This window comes from Convolutriloba macropyga, chromosome 4, assembly GCF_964194025.1.
Source record: "Convolutriloba macropyga chromosome 4, txConMacr16.3, whole genome shotgun sequence".
NCBI lineage: Eukaryota > Metazoa > Xenacoelomorpha > Acoela > Convolutidae > Convolutriloba > Convolutriloba macropyga.
In genome coordinates, this window is record NC_134471.1 from 11,919,480 (window position 1) to 11,936,572 (window position 17,093).

Here is a 17,093-nt window from a genome sequence, read left to right on the forward strand (position 1 = left end):
GCAAGTCATATTTGACTCCAATGAACTTTTCAGTAAAAAATTTTCTAATTTCAAATAATTTGTTTGCAGCAATGGGATTTTTTAACAAAATGAATTGAAAAACAACAAATTTAAACAAATATATTAAAATTACGAAATTATTCTTAGAAAACCACTAGTATCAAAGCCTTTAAATTCAATAGTTTTCAACGGAATTCAATAGTTTCAACTTCTTCATCAATGGGAAGTCACAATAAATCGTATGGCAATGAAAAATACATAAAGACCACGAAATTTTGAGAAAACCCATGGTGTCAACTCTTTAAAATTCAATTACTTTCAACGGAAGCCATTAAATACGCTAGATTATGTCTAGATGTGACGACAAGAAGGTTTATTATTCAAAAGTTATCAATAAAAGTTTACAACATGTCATTGACTAAGGAAAGAACAACAAATACAGGCAAAATCCAAAAATTCGGTGGAAAATTGAGAGAAAAAGTGTCGAAGCCATTTACACCATAAGCTTTTCTCTGAAAAATTTTTTACGATCCATTGATAGTCTTATCTGAGCCAATAGTAACTATCAAAATTAGGATAATGTAATAAGATTTCAGGAATCATTGAACCAAAATTACGAAAAAATAATATACAAAAAAATTTTTTTAAAAAATAGTGAAAACTCGTGCATCTAATCCAAAAAACCAATAGTTAGAAGACAAAACCGCTAATTAGATAAACTTTATCAATTTAGAAGGCAGAAAGATTTTGCCTTTGATGAGACTGACTTACAGTTCACGGAAATAGGTTTAAGGTTGATTAATGTTTAAAAAAAGGTTTTCAAAAAAATATTTTTAAAGATCTAACAACCATTAATTTCAAAAGTTTTCAACGGAAGTCAATAAATATCTTCAGTTGTGCCACAATGTGGTTACAAGAATTTTTTTCATGCATAGGTAATGAGTAAGACATCTCAATAAATCTTATGGCTATGAAAAAAACAAAAACATGCGAAAAACAAAAATTCTGTAGAAAAGCGCGAGAAGAAAGAGTTGAAGCCATTTAAACCAAAAGATTTTTTTTCTCAGAAAACTCTATCTCTGAACTTCTTTGCTAAAACAATGGGAGCCCTTATTATTAGGATAACATGATAAGATTTCAAAAGAGACCACTAACACGAAATGTCCAAAAATTAATAAAAAATTGAAATCTTGTGGCATTGAAGTCAGATAACCAATAAATAGAAGATAAAACCGCTAACGAGATTAATTTTGGTTGCACTAGGAAAAAGGTGTTGTGTCATTTCTGAGACTGAATTACAGTTCACAAAAATAAATTCATGATTAGTTAATATTAAAAACCAATTTCGGAAGATTCAAAAGTCTTAACAGCCATTAGCAGTCCACTAAAAGCACTAGATAGGTTCACTTAATGCTCATTACAAAACTTATTGCGCTTTTAACCAACATTTTTATGTCATAGGATTCCTAAAATTTAGTAAAACCTCAAAAAGAAAGTCAAAATTTCATTTAAAATTACGAAAACTGAGATACGAATCCAAAAAAAATTGAGCGATCCATTGGAATCGAGTTTTTTGTTCATTGCGTTTCATTTGATTTTAAATGAGATGTGTCATTAACAGAACCTCCATATGAAAAGTGACTAGTCTCTAGGTGACTTGAAAAAATAAAAAAAACATGCAAAATTTTCTTAAAAAAAGAGCTCTCATATGGTTTTTCGTAGTAGACTTCCCTATGCGACCAGAGCTAGTCTTTTTATTGCGTTCCGATTGTTAGGAACAGAAAATTGATTTAATTTTTGGCTTGAAATGTAATTTTGAATCAAAATTATCATAGAAAAATCTCACTTCAACAAAAATTACGGTAAAAGTGAACAAAAGTGAACCGAATATCCCGTGTTCACGTGAAAATTTAAACCTCGATAACTCCTCGAAAAAAAACAAAATTCAAAAAAATCGTTTTAATTTTGAATTCTATGCTGGATGAGCTTTTTAATAATACCACCCATATTTCTTTCTGTTGGACGAACTAATCAAGCGGTCAAAATTGTTCGAAAAAAAACCCATTTGAGTATATAGTTCCTCCCCCACAAGTGAGGTCGAAACAAAAAATGAACTCTCGAGATAATAGAGAAATTGACTTTTTAATTTTTAACATTGTCATAATTGAGTTCCATTACTTTAAAATTTTTGTTTTCCCACTATGAGAGGAAAACCAACGCAACTGTTTCTAAGGCGTATTCTGTTTTTCTTTTTTGCAATCGTATTTAGCGGAGAAATGAAACTGCAGTACCTTTTCACAAAATTTCATAACACATCAACAGAATTTGAAAGCATTAACATAAGAGTTTGAAAAAACGCTCAAACAGGACGTTTGTGTTGAAATTCAGTGAAAGTAATTTTAATAATATTAAAATATAAGATCAAATCATTTGAAAGAACGATTTCTAATTGATTGTTTCAGTTCGGTTTCTTGCATAAGTTACTGCGGAATATACGGCTAATACAACATAACTGTTGGCTTCTAAACTCCTTTTCCTTATTTATCAAGCCAAATACAATCTTTTTGAATCCAAAGTTTCAAGATATTTTACTCAACCCCACAACCATTTTTTTCTTATTATGGACACAATCGATTTTTCATAAAAATTACGTTTTTTAATGACCTCAAAACCGAACAGACTTTATTCGATTGTTTGCGCAGATCTTTTTTCATACATGAATCAATTCCAAAAAATAAGGCTGAAACAACTCTGCTGTCACTCTGGTGTCAATGGTCTCCAAAATTTCTAACTTCTTTTTGCGCACGAATGTGTTCATGCATGGTTCAATCGGGGCCAAATAATATTCAGACAAATTCGATGAGATTTTTGAGCAATTATTGTCCTCGTTTAAACCTTTACTTAAACTCTGATTCAGGATTTTTTGTTCTCTACAAACAGCTTTTTTAAAAGAAGTAACAATTGATTGAAATCATATATTCGTTAAATATTTTTCTTCATATTTAAATCCACTTCCAAAAGCAAATGAAGCAGCCACACCAAAATTACTGGCTAATCGGGTTCCGTTTACTGACGTCAATGTTGTTCCGAGTTCCTGATAAAGAAAAGCGAACCAATTGAAATAACTTTTCCAATTTTTGCAGACTAACAAACTGTAGATTTATAAGCTTTAGTTACTAAACATTATTTCAACGTTTTATTAGCAGCTTTTATGTCTATATTACTTTGATAAAAAGTTTTCACTGGATGGTATTAACATATTCAAATTTCTTTAGTTGGTCCACGAATCCGTTTTAAAAGTATTCTGTCTATCTTTTTTTTTAATGAAAATGAGGTAGTCACGACAAAAATAGAGAACGATTGGATTATTTCACAGAAAAACGATGCTTTAATAACAGCAAGTACAAACAAATGTATGATGACATTATGGTGAATTTTTCTCTTAATTCTCATGGTTTGAAATCAATCATATAAACAGTTTATAGATCATACGGTGGATTTTTTAGGCATATTGCAGTATATGATTAAAAATTTCTAGGTTTGAAATCAAGAAATCAAAACATATGCAAGTGAAACAGTTGATTCCACATAACGGTCCAGGTGAATCTGTTCTTCTTACGGATAATTCTGAAAATTGTTAAAAGTTTTTTAGCAGCAGAAATACAATTTTAGCAGCAGGAAACGTGATATGGAGAAGCTTCTTAATAGAATATAACTTTGGCCGAACTACCAAATGGATGTTTTATGGTTTCATAAAATAACCATATATGATTTCCAATACTACAATAAATTTCTCAGTACTTTCTTCTTTTTATGAAATTACAGAAATCACTGAATGTCCTCGTATAAGATCTGAGTTCTGTTTGACCCTTACTGATGTCACAAAATTCATAAAGGTTGTGTATGAGAAGACGAAACGATAAACTTTCGCCTTCAAACTGTACTGCGCTTGTATGTGATCGCAGAAAAATTATCTCAAAACAAAACCTACGAATAATATATGGTCTCAATGGGGAAACTATGAAACCATTTTCGAGTTCCTTAGGAAATAGAAATAACATTTGTGGGGGTAACACTGATGAAATCTGAGAAAAAAATTGTTACAACTACGATCAACAAATATCCATGTCGGATTATAACCAAAAAACCATTTGAACAATTACGAATTTAGAATGAAACTTAAGAGATCATATATGATCACGGTATAGGAGTTCAAATGTTTTTCTTTGAAGAGGAGAGCTAAAGATCTTACGTTTGTAGAGTGAAGCAGAGAAAAATTTTCCAAAAAAAAATCTCACCAAAAATGTGATTATGAGAGAAAGAAAGTACCAGTGTTACTCAGAGCTTATGAAAACAATCATTATCTTAACGTAAAACGAGAGAAATCATATACATGACGGTACAACACAAACTGAAAAGCGTAAAATTATTGAAAGAAGCCAAACTATTGCTATTTATATTTAAAAATATGCAAAAAATCTGATTTTTTATTGTGCAACATAGTTTTGAATCCGATTATTACTTTGCAATACGAATGAATTTATCAATTTTGTTACTACTTTTATTCATACGGATGTTATCATTAACTAGTTGGCCAAATGAGGCTGCTTCTCATTTTTCATTTTAGTAAGATTGGTGCCAGTGTGCTTATGATTTTACAAGACGTAATTATTTCTAATTTTATTATTAATCCATGGTACAATAATCCATTTTTTCGTATCAGTCAATTCAAATATAAACTTTTCAACATCTTGTGAGAAAATTTAATTTTTTGTTGATTCTCGAATGACACAAATCGCACAAACTATACATGCCCGTACCGAACTCTTAGTGTATATCAGTACTGGGCAATGCAAGTCTCCCATGTAATATGATTTGCTCGCTTTCTCGCTTGAAATTTGCTTCTTTCAAGCGTATTTGAACGGCGTAAAAGACAAACTTTCTTCAGTCGCCGTGGCACAGTAAGAAGGACAACCAGCTAGGGAGAGCGTCGGTTCGATACCCGTACGGAACTTTATTTTCGCACTTGGATTAAGACTTGCCAAGTCTTGGCCAAGTCTGACAAGTCTTAAATGTGTTATGATCATCGCTCTGAATCAGCACTGATATCTAGACTTGGAATTAGACTTCCGTAGTACTGATATTGACTTGGCGTTAGGTACGGGTGATTTAGTGTAGAAGCTAAGTCTCTTATACAACCGCTTATGACTCCTATGAATGTTGTATGATGGATGACCCGTTGAAGTTTAAAGCCAGAGCAAAAATGTTCCAAAATATTGGTGTTCAGGGTTTTGATGCCTGCATTTACGGTTGTCTTCAGTTATTGATAACCGCAAAAGTCTTCTACCTAGATTTTTTAATAGTTAAGGGTATCTTTACGATTAAAAAACCACGTACATTTGTAAATGAATGTCATCACAGTAAGAACAGTCGTAGAACTATTTGCCGATGCCAGACAATAAGTACTGGCAAATAGCAAAGTGCAGTTGTGCTCCTTCACATGCGTAGTCATCGATTCCGAAGAATTTCGGTTGTCTGCCGGGGCGACTTTGGGCTGTACATTGTTCATCCCGCGCATCACGAGTGTTCCCGGGCTGAGTGTCATCTCTCCACAAATGAACAGGTACCGTATCACCATCGAAGTCTAAAATATTAACGCAATTCCTGCTTTTTTCTCCCTCATTCCTTTATTAAACATTTTCTACATCAGTAAGTGCCGTGCAAAAATTGGTGAAAAAACTAGCAATTTAAAGGCCGATACGAATTTTTGAAAATAGTTTGAGGAAGTTGTCTAATCATCTAGATGTTGATTACCAATTACAGAATGTTATTTTGAAATCAGACAATGCATAACAGGTTTACATCTTTTGAAGAGAACCCGCTTCTCTATTTCTTTTGTCTGGACTTCCAGGCCTTGATTATGGGTATCGCCCAGACCAAACAAACCAAAATGTGGGTGTTGGCCAGACCAAACAGACTGAAATAAAGGGCATTGACCAGAACGAACAGGCCAAAAATTGCCATTGGTCAGACGACGGCGCAACCCAAGTTTTTTCAGACCATTGAGTTGGCTCGCAAGGCAGCCTGGCTTAGTGATTCAAAAGACCTGTTCTCAATTACACAACTATCCAGACCCTATAAAACGCTAAGATCCGACTATCCAGACTTTGGGCGGAGCTCTGATCAAATTGTCGAAACCTTAGGTATTGCCCTGATCAGACCGTGCAGACTCTAGATGTGGTCTTGATTAGACTGTACACAGTGTAGATAGTGGTGCCAGACTCTGTGGAGCGGTCGCAGTCTATCCCACGTGCGCGACCCAAATCAGTCTGATCAGGGTTGGCAGGGGTGCACCTCTATACTGCTGGTCCGTACATTAGATTCCTAAACAACGGGGTTAATCGCGGGACCACATGTATAACATGAGAGTTCAACTTCCTGGTTCTACTCTTGGTATATAATTCAGTTTTAAAGAAAGTTAATTGCAAATATTAATTAATAAGTCATGTTAAACAGCATCAAATATGAACCGATCATGAAGGGATAGAATAGTTAAGTTATTAAGACTGAAACAACACTGGTTATCACAGTTTGATTGATTCTAAGTTAAACTTGCGGTTTTTAGCGGTGAAAATTTTTTTCACCGCATTCAGCGGCTTTCTTACAAAAAAGAATCTGACGTACACGGGTTCGAACCACACACTTCCTGCGTGTCATCAACTTCTTATTCCACTGTCACTACGTTCTGTCGCTCAGTTTATTCATTAATCTTGTTAATTTAAGATAAGCGTTTGAAATTAGCGGTGAATATTTGTAAGGTTTGCGATTTTAGCGCTGAAAAAATTTTTTTCACCGCATTCTGCTGGTATCGCTGAAATTTATTTTTTTGGCCGTAATTTGCTGGTAGTGGTGAAAAATTTTCTTTCACCGCTCCAGAAAAATTATTTTTCACTGCTTAAATTTTTCTTGTCAACGCATTCATCGCATTGAGCGCAAATCTTACATCTTTACTCAAATTCACCGCAAATCTTACATCTTTTAGCGATTTTTAGCGGTGACACCTCGACCCGGGGTGTTTGAGCGTGCAAGCTCCTTTCATACTTGCGGAAACGTGTTTCTCTAGTATCCTATTGGATAGAGATAACAGTGTCGACAGAATTATGAAGGTTAACTTGGTGTTCTCAATAGTGAATTATCACCGATTCTGCTAAATCATTGCAGCCAGAGTTAGCAGAAGCTGAAATCAATAAACTTGCTACCATTTTCTATGTCAGTGGACTACTGAAGGCCAGTCGCAAATAACATCGAGTATTCCATAGGCTAAAAATTAGAAGTTCTATGAGAGTTTTTCTTTTTTAGATCCTGTAATGAACTCGATCCTTTTTTATAGCTCAGAAACTGATGCGTATGAAGTCATATGAATTTAACTGAAACCCTTTCTGGTTATTGAGAGGGCTTATATCTGCTTCAACTTTTCCTATTCGTTAGCTGGTCATTTTGTGCTTCAAGCTGCTTAATTGACAAAACGTCTTCTCTGAATGTCGATCGGAGAAACAATAGATCTTGTTTATAAAATAATGCACAAATAATGCAAAAACATGTTGAAAATGAATGGAAGTATTTGCAAACTGTTTCTAAATTAAGGCAAGATTTTAAACATTTTTACAAATTAATGCAAAAGTTTCGGAATTTTTTGTAAAAACTTGTAAAAATAATGCATCTTTTTTGGAAATACTTATAAGCTTTTTCTGATAAATTTTTATAAACTTGCCATTAATTTTCGACTAGGAAATACCTATTAGGTCAAAGGGGAAAACTACAAAGAGAATACTAAGCGCCTTGCTTCGCGTCAAGACAATAAACAGGTTCTCAGTGATTCTCAAAGTAGGCCTCACTTCATTCTAAAAACGTTCGAAGATATTTGTTCAGATTATAGTGTTTTTCTCTTTTTTTAACGAGCGAAACTTAGCCCATTGTGACCAATTACTTCGTCCTCTCTGCTGAATCTCTTCAGCTTGAAACTTATTTCGTCAATTTTTGTGGTCTCTGCGGATGCAACTGAATATCTGAGGAAAATATTCTACTTTGAACCGGAGAAGATCCTCGGAAACTCTGCGTAATGCGTAACTGGTATATGCATAAGAAGTTAGTGTTGACAAAAAACTTTCGTTTGTCGGTTTGTACAACTCGTCTGGTTTATCAGTTTCTAGTCTCCAAAAAATGGTATGCATCGTGCTTCAGAATGGCAGGGGCGAAGTGGATAAATTTCTAGCGGATAAGTAGTGAGATAATAGGGTACTAAGATAGGGGGGGGGGGGGGGTTTATCCTTCGAATTAATACGTGTGATAATAGGGGGTTATCCTTGGAGGCGCTACATGTAAAGCATTTGACTGCGGCCGTGCATGGGTGATACATGTAAACTAGCTTTCTTCCGCAGGTAGGTTGATTTGGGTGGAAAAGGCAGGCTAGAGTCATTTTTGAGTGAGCCTTTATAAAATCATATCGCTACCCTTGCTGCAGTTGATTTGATGAGTATTCACGAAGCTTACAAGGAAATCGAAAAAGAATATTTAAAAAACGGTGAACGATTTTTATACTTTTTAGCTACTTGTTTTCATTTGGATCCTGAGATTGATTTAGATATAGCTTTGAAAGTGCGACCTTATGGTGGTTTGATTGGCATCGATAATTCAGCCCTCGGCAAATATTTTATATCGTTCAAAATTTTGAGACTGCATGCGATACTTCACGAGGCTTCCCGTTTTGTATATGAATATAGTGAAAAAGGGTCGAGGCTATTCTTACGTTTTACCTTGTCCAGTGACAAATGAGTACCTTGGTTATGTGACTGGAATCTCCTTTTGTTTATAGGTAAAATCCTTCAAAAATAGTTTATTGAGTTTGCTGGAATGTTGAAATCCGGAGCGGTTGTTCATGATTTTGAAGGCTTTCGAAGTAAAAAATTTGGATTTATAATAAAAGAGCTTGCGGTATCTAGCAAAAATTACAACGATATAATTTCGTTTTTACTTCCACACTCATTTAACATACTTTCTTCGAGTGAGCAAAGATCTTTCCTGTGGGTATCTAAATTTCTTCATGGTCTCTCGTGGGAGACGGGAGAGTACCCTTATCATTATTTGCAACAGATTTTTCAACGTATAGTTCTTCGATTTCCCTTTTCTGATTTTTACTCAAAAGGGTCAGAAAAGAGGGAAACTTTACGGCAGCTGTTACAGTGGAGCATTATCAACTTGGGAACTCTGTTTTTTCCAAACATTGAACACTTGAAAGTATATCGGGAGACACCAGTTTGTATATTACATGCTTTGAGTTGCCCAAAACGACAAAGAAGCAAGCATTGTACCAATAAGAAGGCAAAACTCTTTGACCAGTGGCTGACGAATGAATCGTTGGTTGGAGAAACCAGCTCCGTCTCTACTTCAAGTGAATTTGTCTCCAAATTTGGCAGTTTACAGTTGCATAACGCCTGAAAATCAGTTAACGGTTACTCTCATCAAGGAAGAAAAATTGACACAAGAAGCCAAACAGTTTTGAGGAAACAGCAGATTGTGTGTGCTGGTGCTGAAATAGAAGCTTTCTCTACTGGAGTACTTTCAATTGTACCATGTCTTTACAGGAGCAAATGAAAAGGTTGAAAATAACCCCTTTACATACGCCCAAGCGTGCAGTACCAGTTCTGATGTCTCTGAATGATGAGATTCTTCCCAACGAAATCAAGCAGCTGATTACAGAGAGCAATGTAGAGTCAATTGTTTTAGAGATAAACAAGATTCGATAAATGCAAGTTTACAATCACATACAAACAGCGAGACAAAGACTCTTGATATGTTTCTTGTGATTTTTTTGTTGTTGAATAATTTTTATGTTCAACGTTCTCGAAAAGCAATTTTTTTTTGAATAATTTTATTTAAAAATGAGTCAATCCGAAGACCAACTAGATTCGGGCGGAGGTATAACTGACGTTGTTTTTGACGCCGACCACCACGAAAGACGATCTTAGAGGTTTTGCAATTCGAGATTGCCTCGACCAGAGGTTTTATACTTTGCGCAAATCATTATAATAATTTTTGTTATACTTGTGTCTCTCGCCAAGTTGGTTTTTTCAGTCTTGACTGTGACGAATCAACACTTCTCTATTGAACAGTTGGATACCCTCTTGCAAATTCAAAGTTTTGAATGAAATTATTTCCACCTCTGACCGGTTGTTCATGGCTGTTTGTGAACCATCTTGTTGCGGGAAAACTGAGCTCATTTTTAAAGTGTTTTTAGTTGGCACATTTTCCCAGAATTCCAAACAGTTTATTATTTTTATCAGCATGATCAGCCAAACTTCCAATCGCTACTGAAAAAACTGAACATATATTTTAAAAAATTCTCTAATTTTGAACTCATTTCAGAGTTAGATAACTGCCTTCTTTTGTTCGATTATTCATGTGAAGAAAAATTTAATGACAAAAAATTTTCAAAGTTAGCAACTGCAGGGCAACATAAAAACATCAGTGTAATTTATGTTAAACACAATTTGTTCCAGCAAAGCAGATAGTCCAGAACAATTGATCTAAATACAACACATATCATATTGTTTAACTCAACACGTGACACACAACAGATTTGTTTTATTGGTAGACAACTGAATAATGCACAATTTTTAAAAGAAAGCTATGAGCTTGCAGCCAAAGAACCGTTTGGTCATTCATTTATTGATTCGAATCCCAAAACATTAGACGTCTTGCGCTACTGTTCAAATATTGTTCCTCCAGGAGCATCAATTTTTATCTGCCATCAGCTAAAGCTGTTATCACAATTCTGAGCGATGAGAGTGATAGAAGTTTGTTTGCTGGGGCGACTGCTAGACCTATCGGATAGAAAACTAAAAGAGAAGATCGAGAGAGCTTTAAATCATTTCATTAAATTCCTTTGCAAATGTTTGCTCTACATTGTCAATGGTAATGATCCAATAAGAAAAAATTTTGTAGATTGTCATAAAAAATTACTCAGAAAACTATTGTCTAGACAAACTTTTTTGAAACATTTTGCTTGGGAAACAGTTGGTCAAAACTGTTGGTTTTGCTGGTTATCGTTATTTGACAAAATCGAAATGCACACCGAAGTATTCATTCATTTTAATTCCAAAACGAATGTTTGCTTCACATCAACCGGTATAAAAGTTTTGGACAATCTCCTTTATAAATAGAAAGCTGCACAGCTGTCTCTTTTGCAAAGAAACCAGTCAAATTCAATGGAAAAAACAGAGAAAGCACTTGAACCAGTTGAGACTGCAAACAATGTGATTGAAACCTCAGGAGAGGAAAAAGCAGAACCCATGAGCAAAGACAGCGAGATTGAACCGACCGTGAAAAAACAAGAAAGCGAAGATTTCGACTCCATATTGTTAGAGCTAGAATTCATGAATAAAAACCAAATCAAAAGATCAAAAATGATACTTGGCTCGGTTAACCAATCTGAAACAGTAACCATAGAGTCGAACGACGTTATTTACGTTATTAAAGAAACACTGGGCATTAAAGCTTCAACTTTTTTGTACAATCTACAGCAACCAACTAAAAAAATGACATTGCAAACTATTCAAAATGTTTAATGGCTCTTAATATCTCACCTCATCTTGTTGCAAGCACACATGCCAATCAAATCTTGCAGGTCTCGTCTGAAAGTGAACAAGAGTTTTTCCCAAGTAGAGAACAACCCAGTCGACGGGAGCTCTTCTCTAGTAGAGAACAACCCAGTGGCTCAAAACCAACCCAAACAAGATATGAAGAAGAAAGGGACCAAACGACACACAAAGAAGAGACCAGACAGAAGATGTTGTCTTTTTTTCCTGAATTAAAAAAATTGGAGCAGTTTTATATAAAAGGACCAGCTTCGTATGGAAGCATAGAGAGACTGCAGACTCAAAGCAAGCTCCCTATGGGTAAAGTCCAGTCCAATTTGGAAACGAAGCTCTCTTTCACAAAGTACCGTTCAATTCGATTAAAATTTTGCAAGTTTAAAGTTTTTGTAAAAGACATTAACGAAATTTGGTCTCTAGATTTGGCACGCGTTGATAAACTAGCAAATTATAAACGCAATATAAAGTATCTTCTAGTAGCGGTTGATTGTTTGTCAAGATATATTCAAGCGGAACCATTGAAAACAAAGTATGCGACAGAAGCAGCTGAAGCATTTAAAAAGATGATCAAAATCAAACAGCCCAAAAAAGTATGCGTTGACGATGGTACAGAATTTCTTGAAGCTTTAAAACAATTGTGTACCAAACTTGGAATTCATTTATATAGTACCTACAGCGAAAAAAGTCGGCTTTTGCAGAGAGGAACATTAGATCACTCAAAAAGATAATTCATCGGTATCTTGAAGAAAAGTGGACCTACAGCTACATTGACAAATTAGACCAATTTGTGAAAACAATCAAATCAAGAGTCAATCGAGTAACTAAAATTGCTCCTAACAAAGTTACAAAAAAGATGTGCCACGACTAGTGTCATTGGCAGCACAAACAAGCTCAACTCAGAAGCCCAACTTTTTTATTGGAGACTTTGTGAGAGTAGTTAAAAAAGAAGAAGCATTCAGGAAAAGGGAACTCAGACATTAAACCAACATACTCCCTAGTCAACGCAGACAAAGAACCAATTCAAAGAAAATTTTACCAAACAAAATTACAACTTCTCAGGCCCCCTGTCGTTGAAAATGTCCAACAACCGGTTTGAAGACAAGTTTACAGTTCACGTTGTTTCATCCGCTCCAATAGAAATATTTGATCCAAACACACTTGCATCATTTCAAATTTTTTTCAATAATTAAACTCATCTTACAGGTGATTGGAGAGTGGCGATAAATGAAATCGTATTTCCAACAAAAATAGAAAACATAGTAAACAGAAATCTAATTGTATACAATTTAAAAGACTATGAAGACTCCTAAAAAATTTTTTCGGTAGCCAATGTTATTTCTAGACCTTATAGTGGACAACAATTTAGTTTTATGGCAAGAACCTTTGATACAGTGGCTCAACTTCCTGCTACATTTAAGCTTACAATTGGACTGCCCCATTATTCTTTCAGAGAGTTGAAGAGCTCTGGAAAACATGAAATTTTATTTGGCAAATATGAGGGAATAACTTTTCCCAGCGAGAAAACTCCGAGCGTTTCTGGATTTAAAGAAATTCATCATGGCAATGGAATACATATTGGGTACAAAATAATTCCCAATGCGAACAAGATTATGAAAAGTGATGATACAAAAGCTTATTATGGGTAGTTACAAGCTGACCTTCGTGCTGGAAAGCATTTAAATTTCATCTACGCCAATATCATTACGTCGGTGACACTAAGGCTCCTCTTCTGCGAGTCAGTGATTCCGAACAACGTCTGGAAAACGGTATTGTGTGTGAGCTTGAACCAACTCATCGGATAGTTACTACAAATTTAGACTATAAGATGCTCCTATTCAACACAATTCAATCGATTTCAATTGAACAGAGAACGTAAACAGGACATTTTTTTTTCGGGAACTGGAACAGTTATTCTAACACTACAATTCGAAAAATGTTCCCTCTAAAAAGGAATCTTATTATACTAATCAAGCATCGTCTCTGCCTCACCTTCCTGGTCATTATCGCCAAAGAGGAAGTGGTTTTGGAGCCCTAGCTGCAGGCATTGGACGTGTTGCGCTGCCTTTAGCACGTCGTTTCATTTTGCCTACGGAGAAGCGTATTGGTAAAGAGCTCTTGAAACAAAATATTCCAGAGATTTTGGATGTAGTCGGGAGCAAAAATCTCCCAAAACAGGCATTTAAAAATACAGTCTCAAAAACTGTCAAAAACAGACAGGGGGATCTCGACGAAATACTTCACATCGGAGGAAATCAATGCGAGTCAAGTCACAGAAAGCAACCAACAAAAGCAAAAAAAACCATTTCAACGCACCGAGCTCCAAAAAAAAGTCGGTCTTAATTTTTTGTGAGAGCGAACGATCATTGCAAATTTATTACCATCAGAAGCAACTCATAGTTTTTTTGGATTTAATCGAAAAAGCTTCTCTCTTAGTCATTTTCAATGGTAGTTTTTGTCAAAACTTAGGCCCAGTCTACGGTCCAAATGGACACCGGTGACCGAATTAATTTTATTAACTTATAAAAAATTTTCTTGGAAGTGAAATGCAAAATTGTCCAGCCATCAGAAGCTGATTTGAGATATGACACAGGAGCAGCAACAGATGTTACGAATACAGATGCTCCTTATTTTTGCAATAATGTTTTACATTCACTCTTCTGTGACTGTACAGTGTCTGCTAATGGACTAAAATTTTCAAACGCTGATGGAAACTATGCTCATGAAAGTTTTATTGAAACAGAATTTTCACATTGACAAAGATGCAAAAACACCTGGTTGGCATGTCAGGGCTACTCTTACAAAGAAAATTCAGGATCGCTGTCAAATGGAGAAGTGAACAGAAGGAAAATCTTAGTGAGGCAGTCAGCTGAGTGCACATTCTACGGTAAAGTTGCAGTATACTTTTTCACTTGTGACAGACATTTGCTAAGTGGTGTGACACTTCGCACTGTATTTAGACGGTAAATCTATAATTTTATTATACTGTCTGACGATGCAGCCAAGCACTACAAAGTAAAACTTGTCGAAGCTAATTTGTATGTTCGTAAGATGACTTTGAACGATGATGTCGTATCGGCTATAGAAAAAAAATTATTAACAATTCCAGCTTCGTATTCCTACCTGGAGACTATAACACAAACATTTCTGGCGTCAACGGGTCTCCACAGTTGGAAACAAGAAGATTTTTTGCCAGAGAGCCAATTCGTAGGCTAGCAATTTGTCTAAACACTGTCGAAGCGTTTCTTGGAAACAACAGACAAAATCCATTTAATTTCCCCAAATTCAACATTGAGCAGATTTATATTTACCGAAACGGTTTACCTGTGGCACAAAGTCCGATATACGCAAGTGATGACAAACGTCTCTACTTTAAAACAATATTGGATTTAGCTCACATCGACAATGGTAATGGAATATGTTTGACAGATTACCCGAACCATTTCATAATGGTTTTTGATTTGACCATCACCCACAAGCATCCCACAATTTTATTCATCTTGAGCTTACAAATTCTTCAATTTCTATAGAGTTGAAATTTTCTGTGGCCTTACCGAACAATATTGAGAATTCTTTATTGGCAAAAAAGCCAGCAAAATTTTTTTGATAGCCCAAGAAGAGTATCAAAGAATCACATACTGACAAATTAAAGATGGAGGAAGATGATATTAATGATTTAATCCAAGGCTGCAAAACTCTTAAAAATAAATTTCATGGCGGGTTTGCGGCCAACAAATTTCCGAGAAAAATGAACAGAAACAGCTTCCTTATTCTTAATGCAACAACTGCTGAAAATATTGGAACTCACTGGTTACTGTTATGCAGAAAAACAACCAACTTTGGTCAGTCAATTTCATCGTACAAACACCTATATCAAAGAATCTTTTCTGTTGCCAACAATCAAAACATCTATCAACTCTTGGAGAATCAACCAATTCAAAGTCCAAACTCTAAACTTTGTGGATTTTGTGATGTTCTAACCTTACGAACTTGAAAAATTTATTTTTTTTCAAAACTTTACTTTTTCTTTGTACACAAAGCCAACACCCAATAAATCAGAATCAATATTCAATTTTCCATATCCACCCATAATAATATCCACAATTTGACAAAAAGCACCAGAATGAGGACCATACAGAACTGTTTCAACTCTTCGTATATTTCACTATCAACAAAATCAATTTGAATTTGATTTGATGGAGGCTGGGCATTGTAGATAGTCTTTTTTGGAAACTACCGGCATCTTGGCACTCTGTTTGGTATTGACATTTGTTTGTTTTGTGGAGCTGCTTTTCGATATTTTGTTTTTGTTAGCATAATCTGGCAGTTGTATGCTCATGGACTGTGAATCGTTTTTTTCCCGCGGAACTGTTGAACTCGATTGCTAATATAAGCTTTGAAAACACATCTCCATTAGTCTACAAACTTGGTGCAGTCGAAAACAAGAATTTGAAAGCTGTTAAACACAAGGCACAGGAAAGCTCTGACATCGTTTCAATGTGTCGTTTTCAAAAACTGTTTTATCAATCAAAACGTGGTAATGGCTTTTTACTAAATTGCACAATTCGGAATCAAAATGGGCACACACTGCTTAAAAGTTTCCAATAGAAAAACTAGGTTTCCCTTCCACAATGAGATATTTGAACTGTTTCTGAAAATGTTTAAAGTAGTTTGAAGAACGCTCAAACATCGCTTCAACCATCGTTGTTGACAACTTCTTTTTGAAATGTTGGTTTTTTTGTTAGTGGTGGTGATGACTGCTTATCCGTCACCGCTTTCTGTATTTTGCTAGCTGAGCTGACCAAATTTCCAAACTCTCCAAGAATTAACGAAATTCTCTGTTCAAACTTGTAATCGTCTGTTGTTTTTTTGAACAATTTCAGAAATACATATATCCCTGTTCTTTCATGGATTTTCAGCGTTGCCCTGATTAAGCTCTTATCAGTTTTGGTTATATCGAAATAACAATCTCCAAAAACTGTGTCTTTTATTGATTGGACTTGAAAGGCATAGTGTGCAACTTGTTTTACTACTTTCAAGTGTTATAATGTGTAAAAATGCAATTCAAGGACGGCGCAAAGTTGGGATTAAACTAGTGTTTAAACTGACTAACTAAATCAAAATGATTTGTGAATACCGGCTCAAGTACGCCTATGGCTTTTGTTCAAATATCGTCTGTTGTTCAAATATCGCTGTTGTTCAAATATCTGTTGTTGTTCAAATATCGAATAATTAGGTTCAGCTGTGACCTTAGATAAGACTTTGTTTGCTTTTAAATTGAAACAGATGTGATCCCGACTGCAAAACGGCTCCATTTTATAGAAAATTTATGTGTTCCGTATATACAAAAATAGATAAGACCCTGCATGTGTATTTAGACCAGCGGTGAATTGTACACTGTTTTCTGTTTTATTGGAATGATATGCGGACCATATGCTTATAACT

The 17,093-nt window shown here is 35.1% G+C and overlaps 1 protein-coding gene across 1 annotated transcript in view; it reads right to left on the minus strand.

The window, feature by feature from the left end:
* Positions 1–3,041: 3,041 nt before the first annotated feature.
* LOC142338255 (uncharacterized) overlaps positions 3,042–17,093 on the minus strand; it is a 51,505-nt gene continuing 37,453 nt past the window's right edge. The window contains exons 2-3 of the mRNA XM_075387926.1: positions 5,398–5,644; positions 3,042–3,094 (exon numbers count right to left, since the gene is read on the minus strand). Of these exons, the coding sequence (XP_075244041.1) occupies positions 5,439–5,644 (206 nt within the window). The 3' untranslated portion in view covers positions 3,042–3,094; positions 5,398–5,438. The remainder of the gene's footprint in view (positions 3,095–5,397; positions 5,645–17,093) is intronic.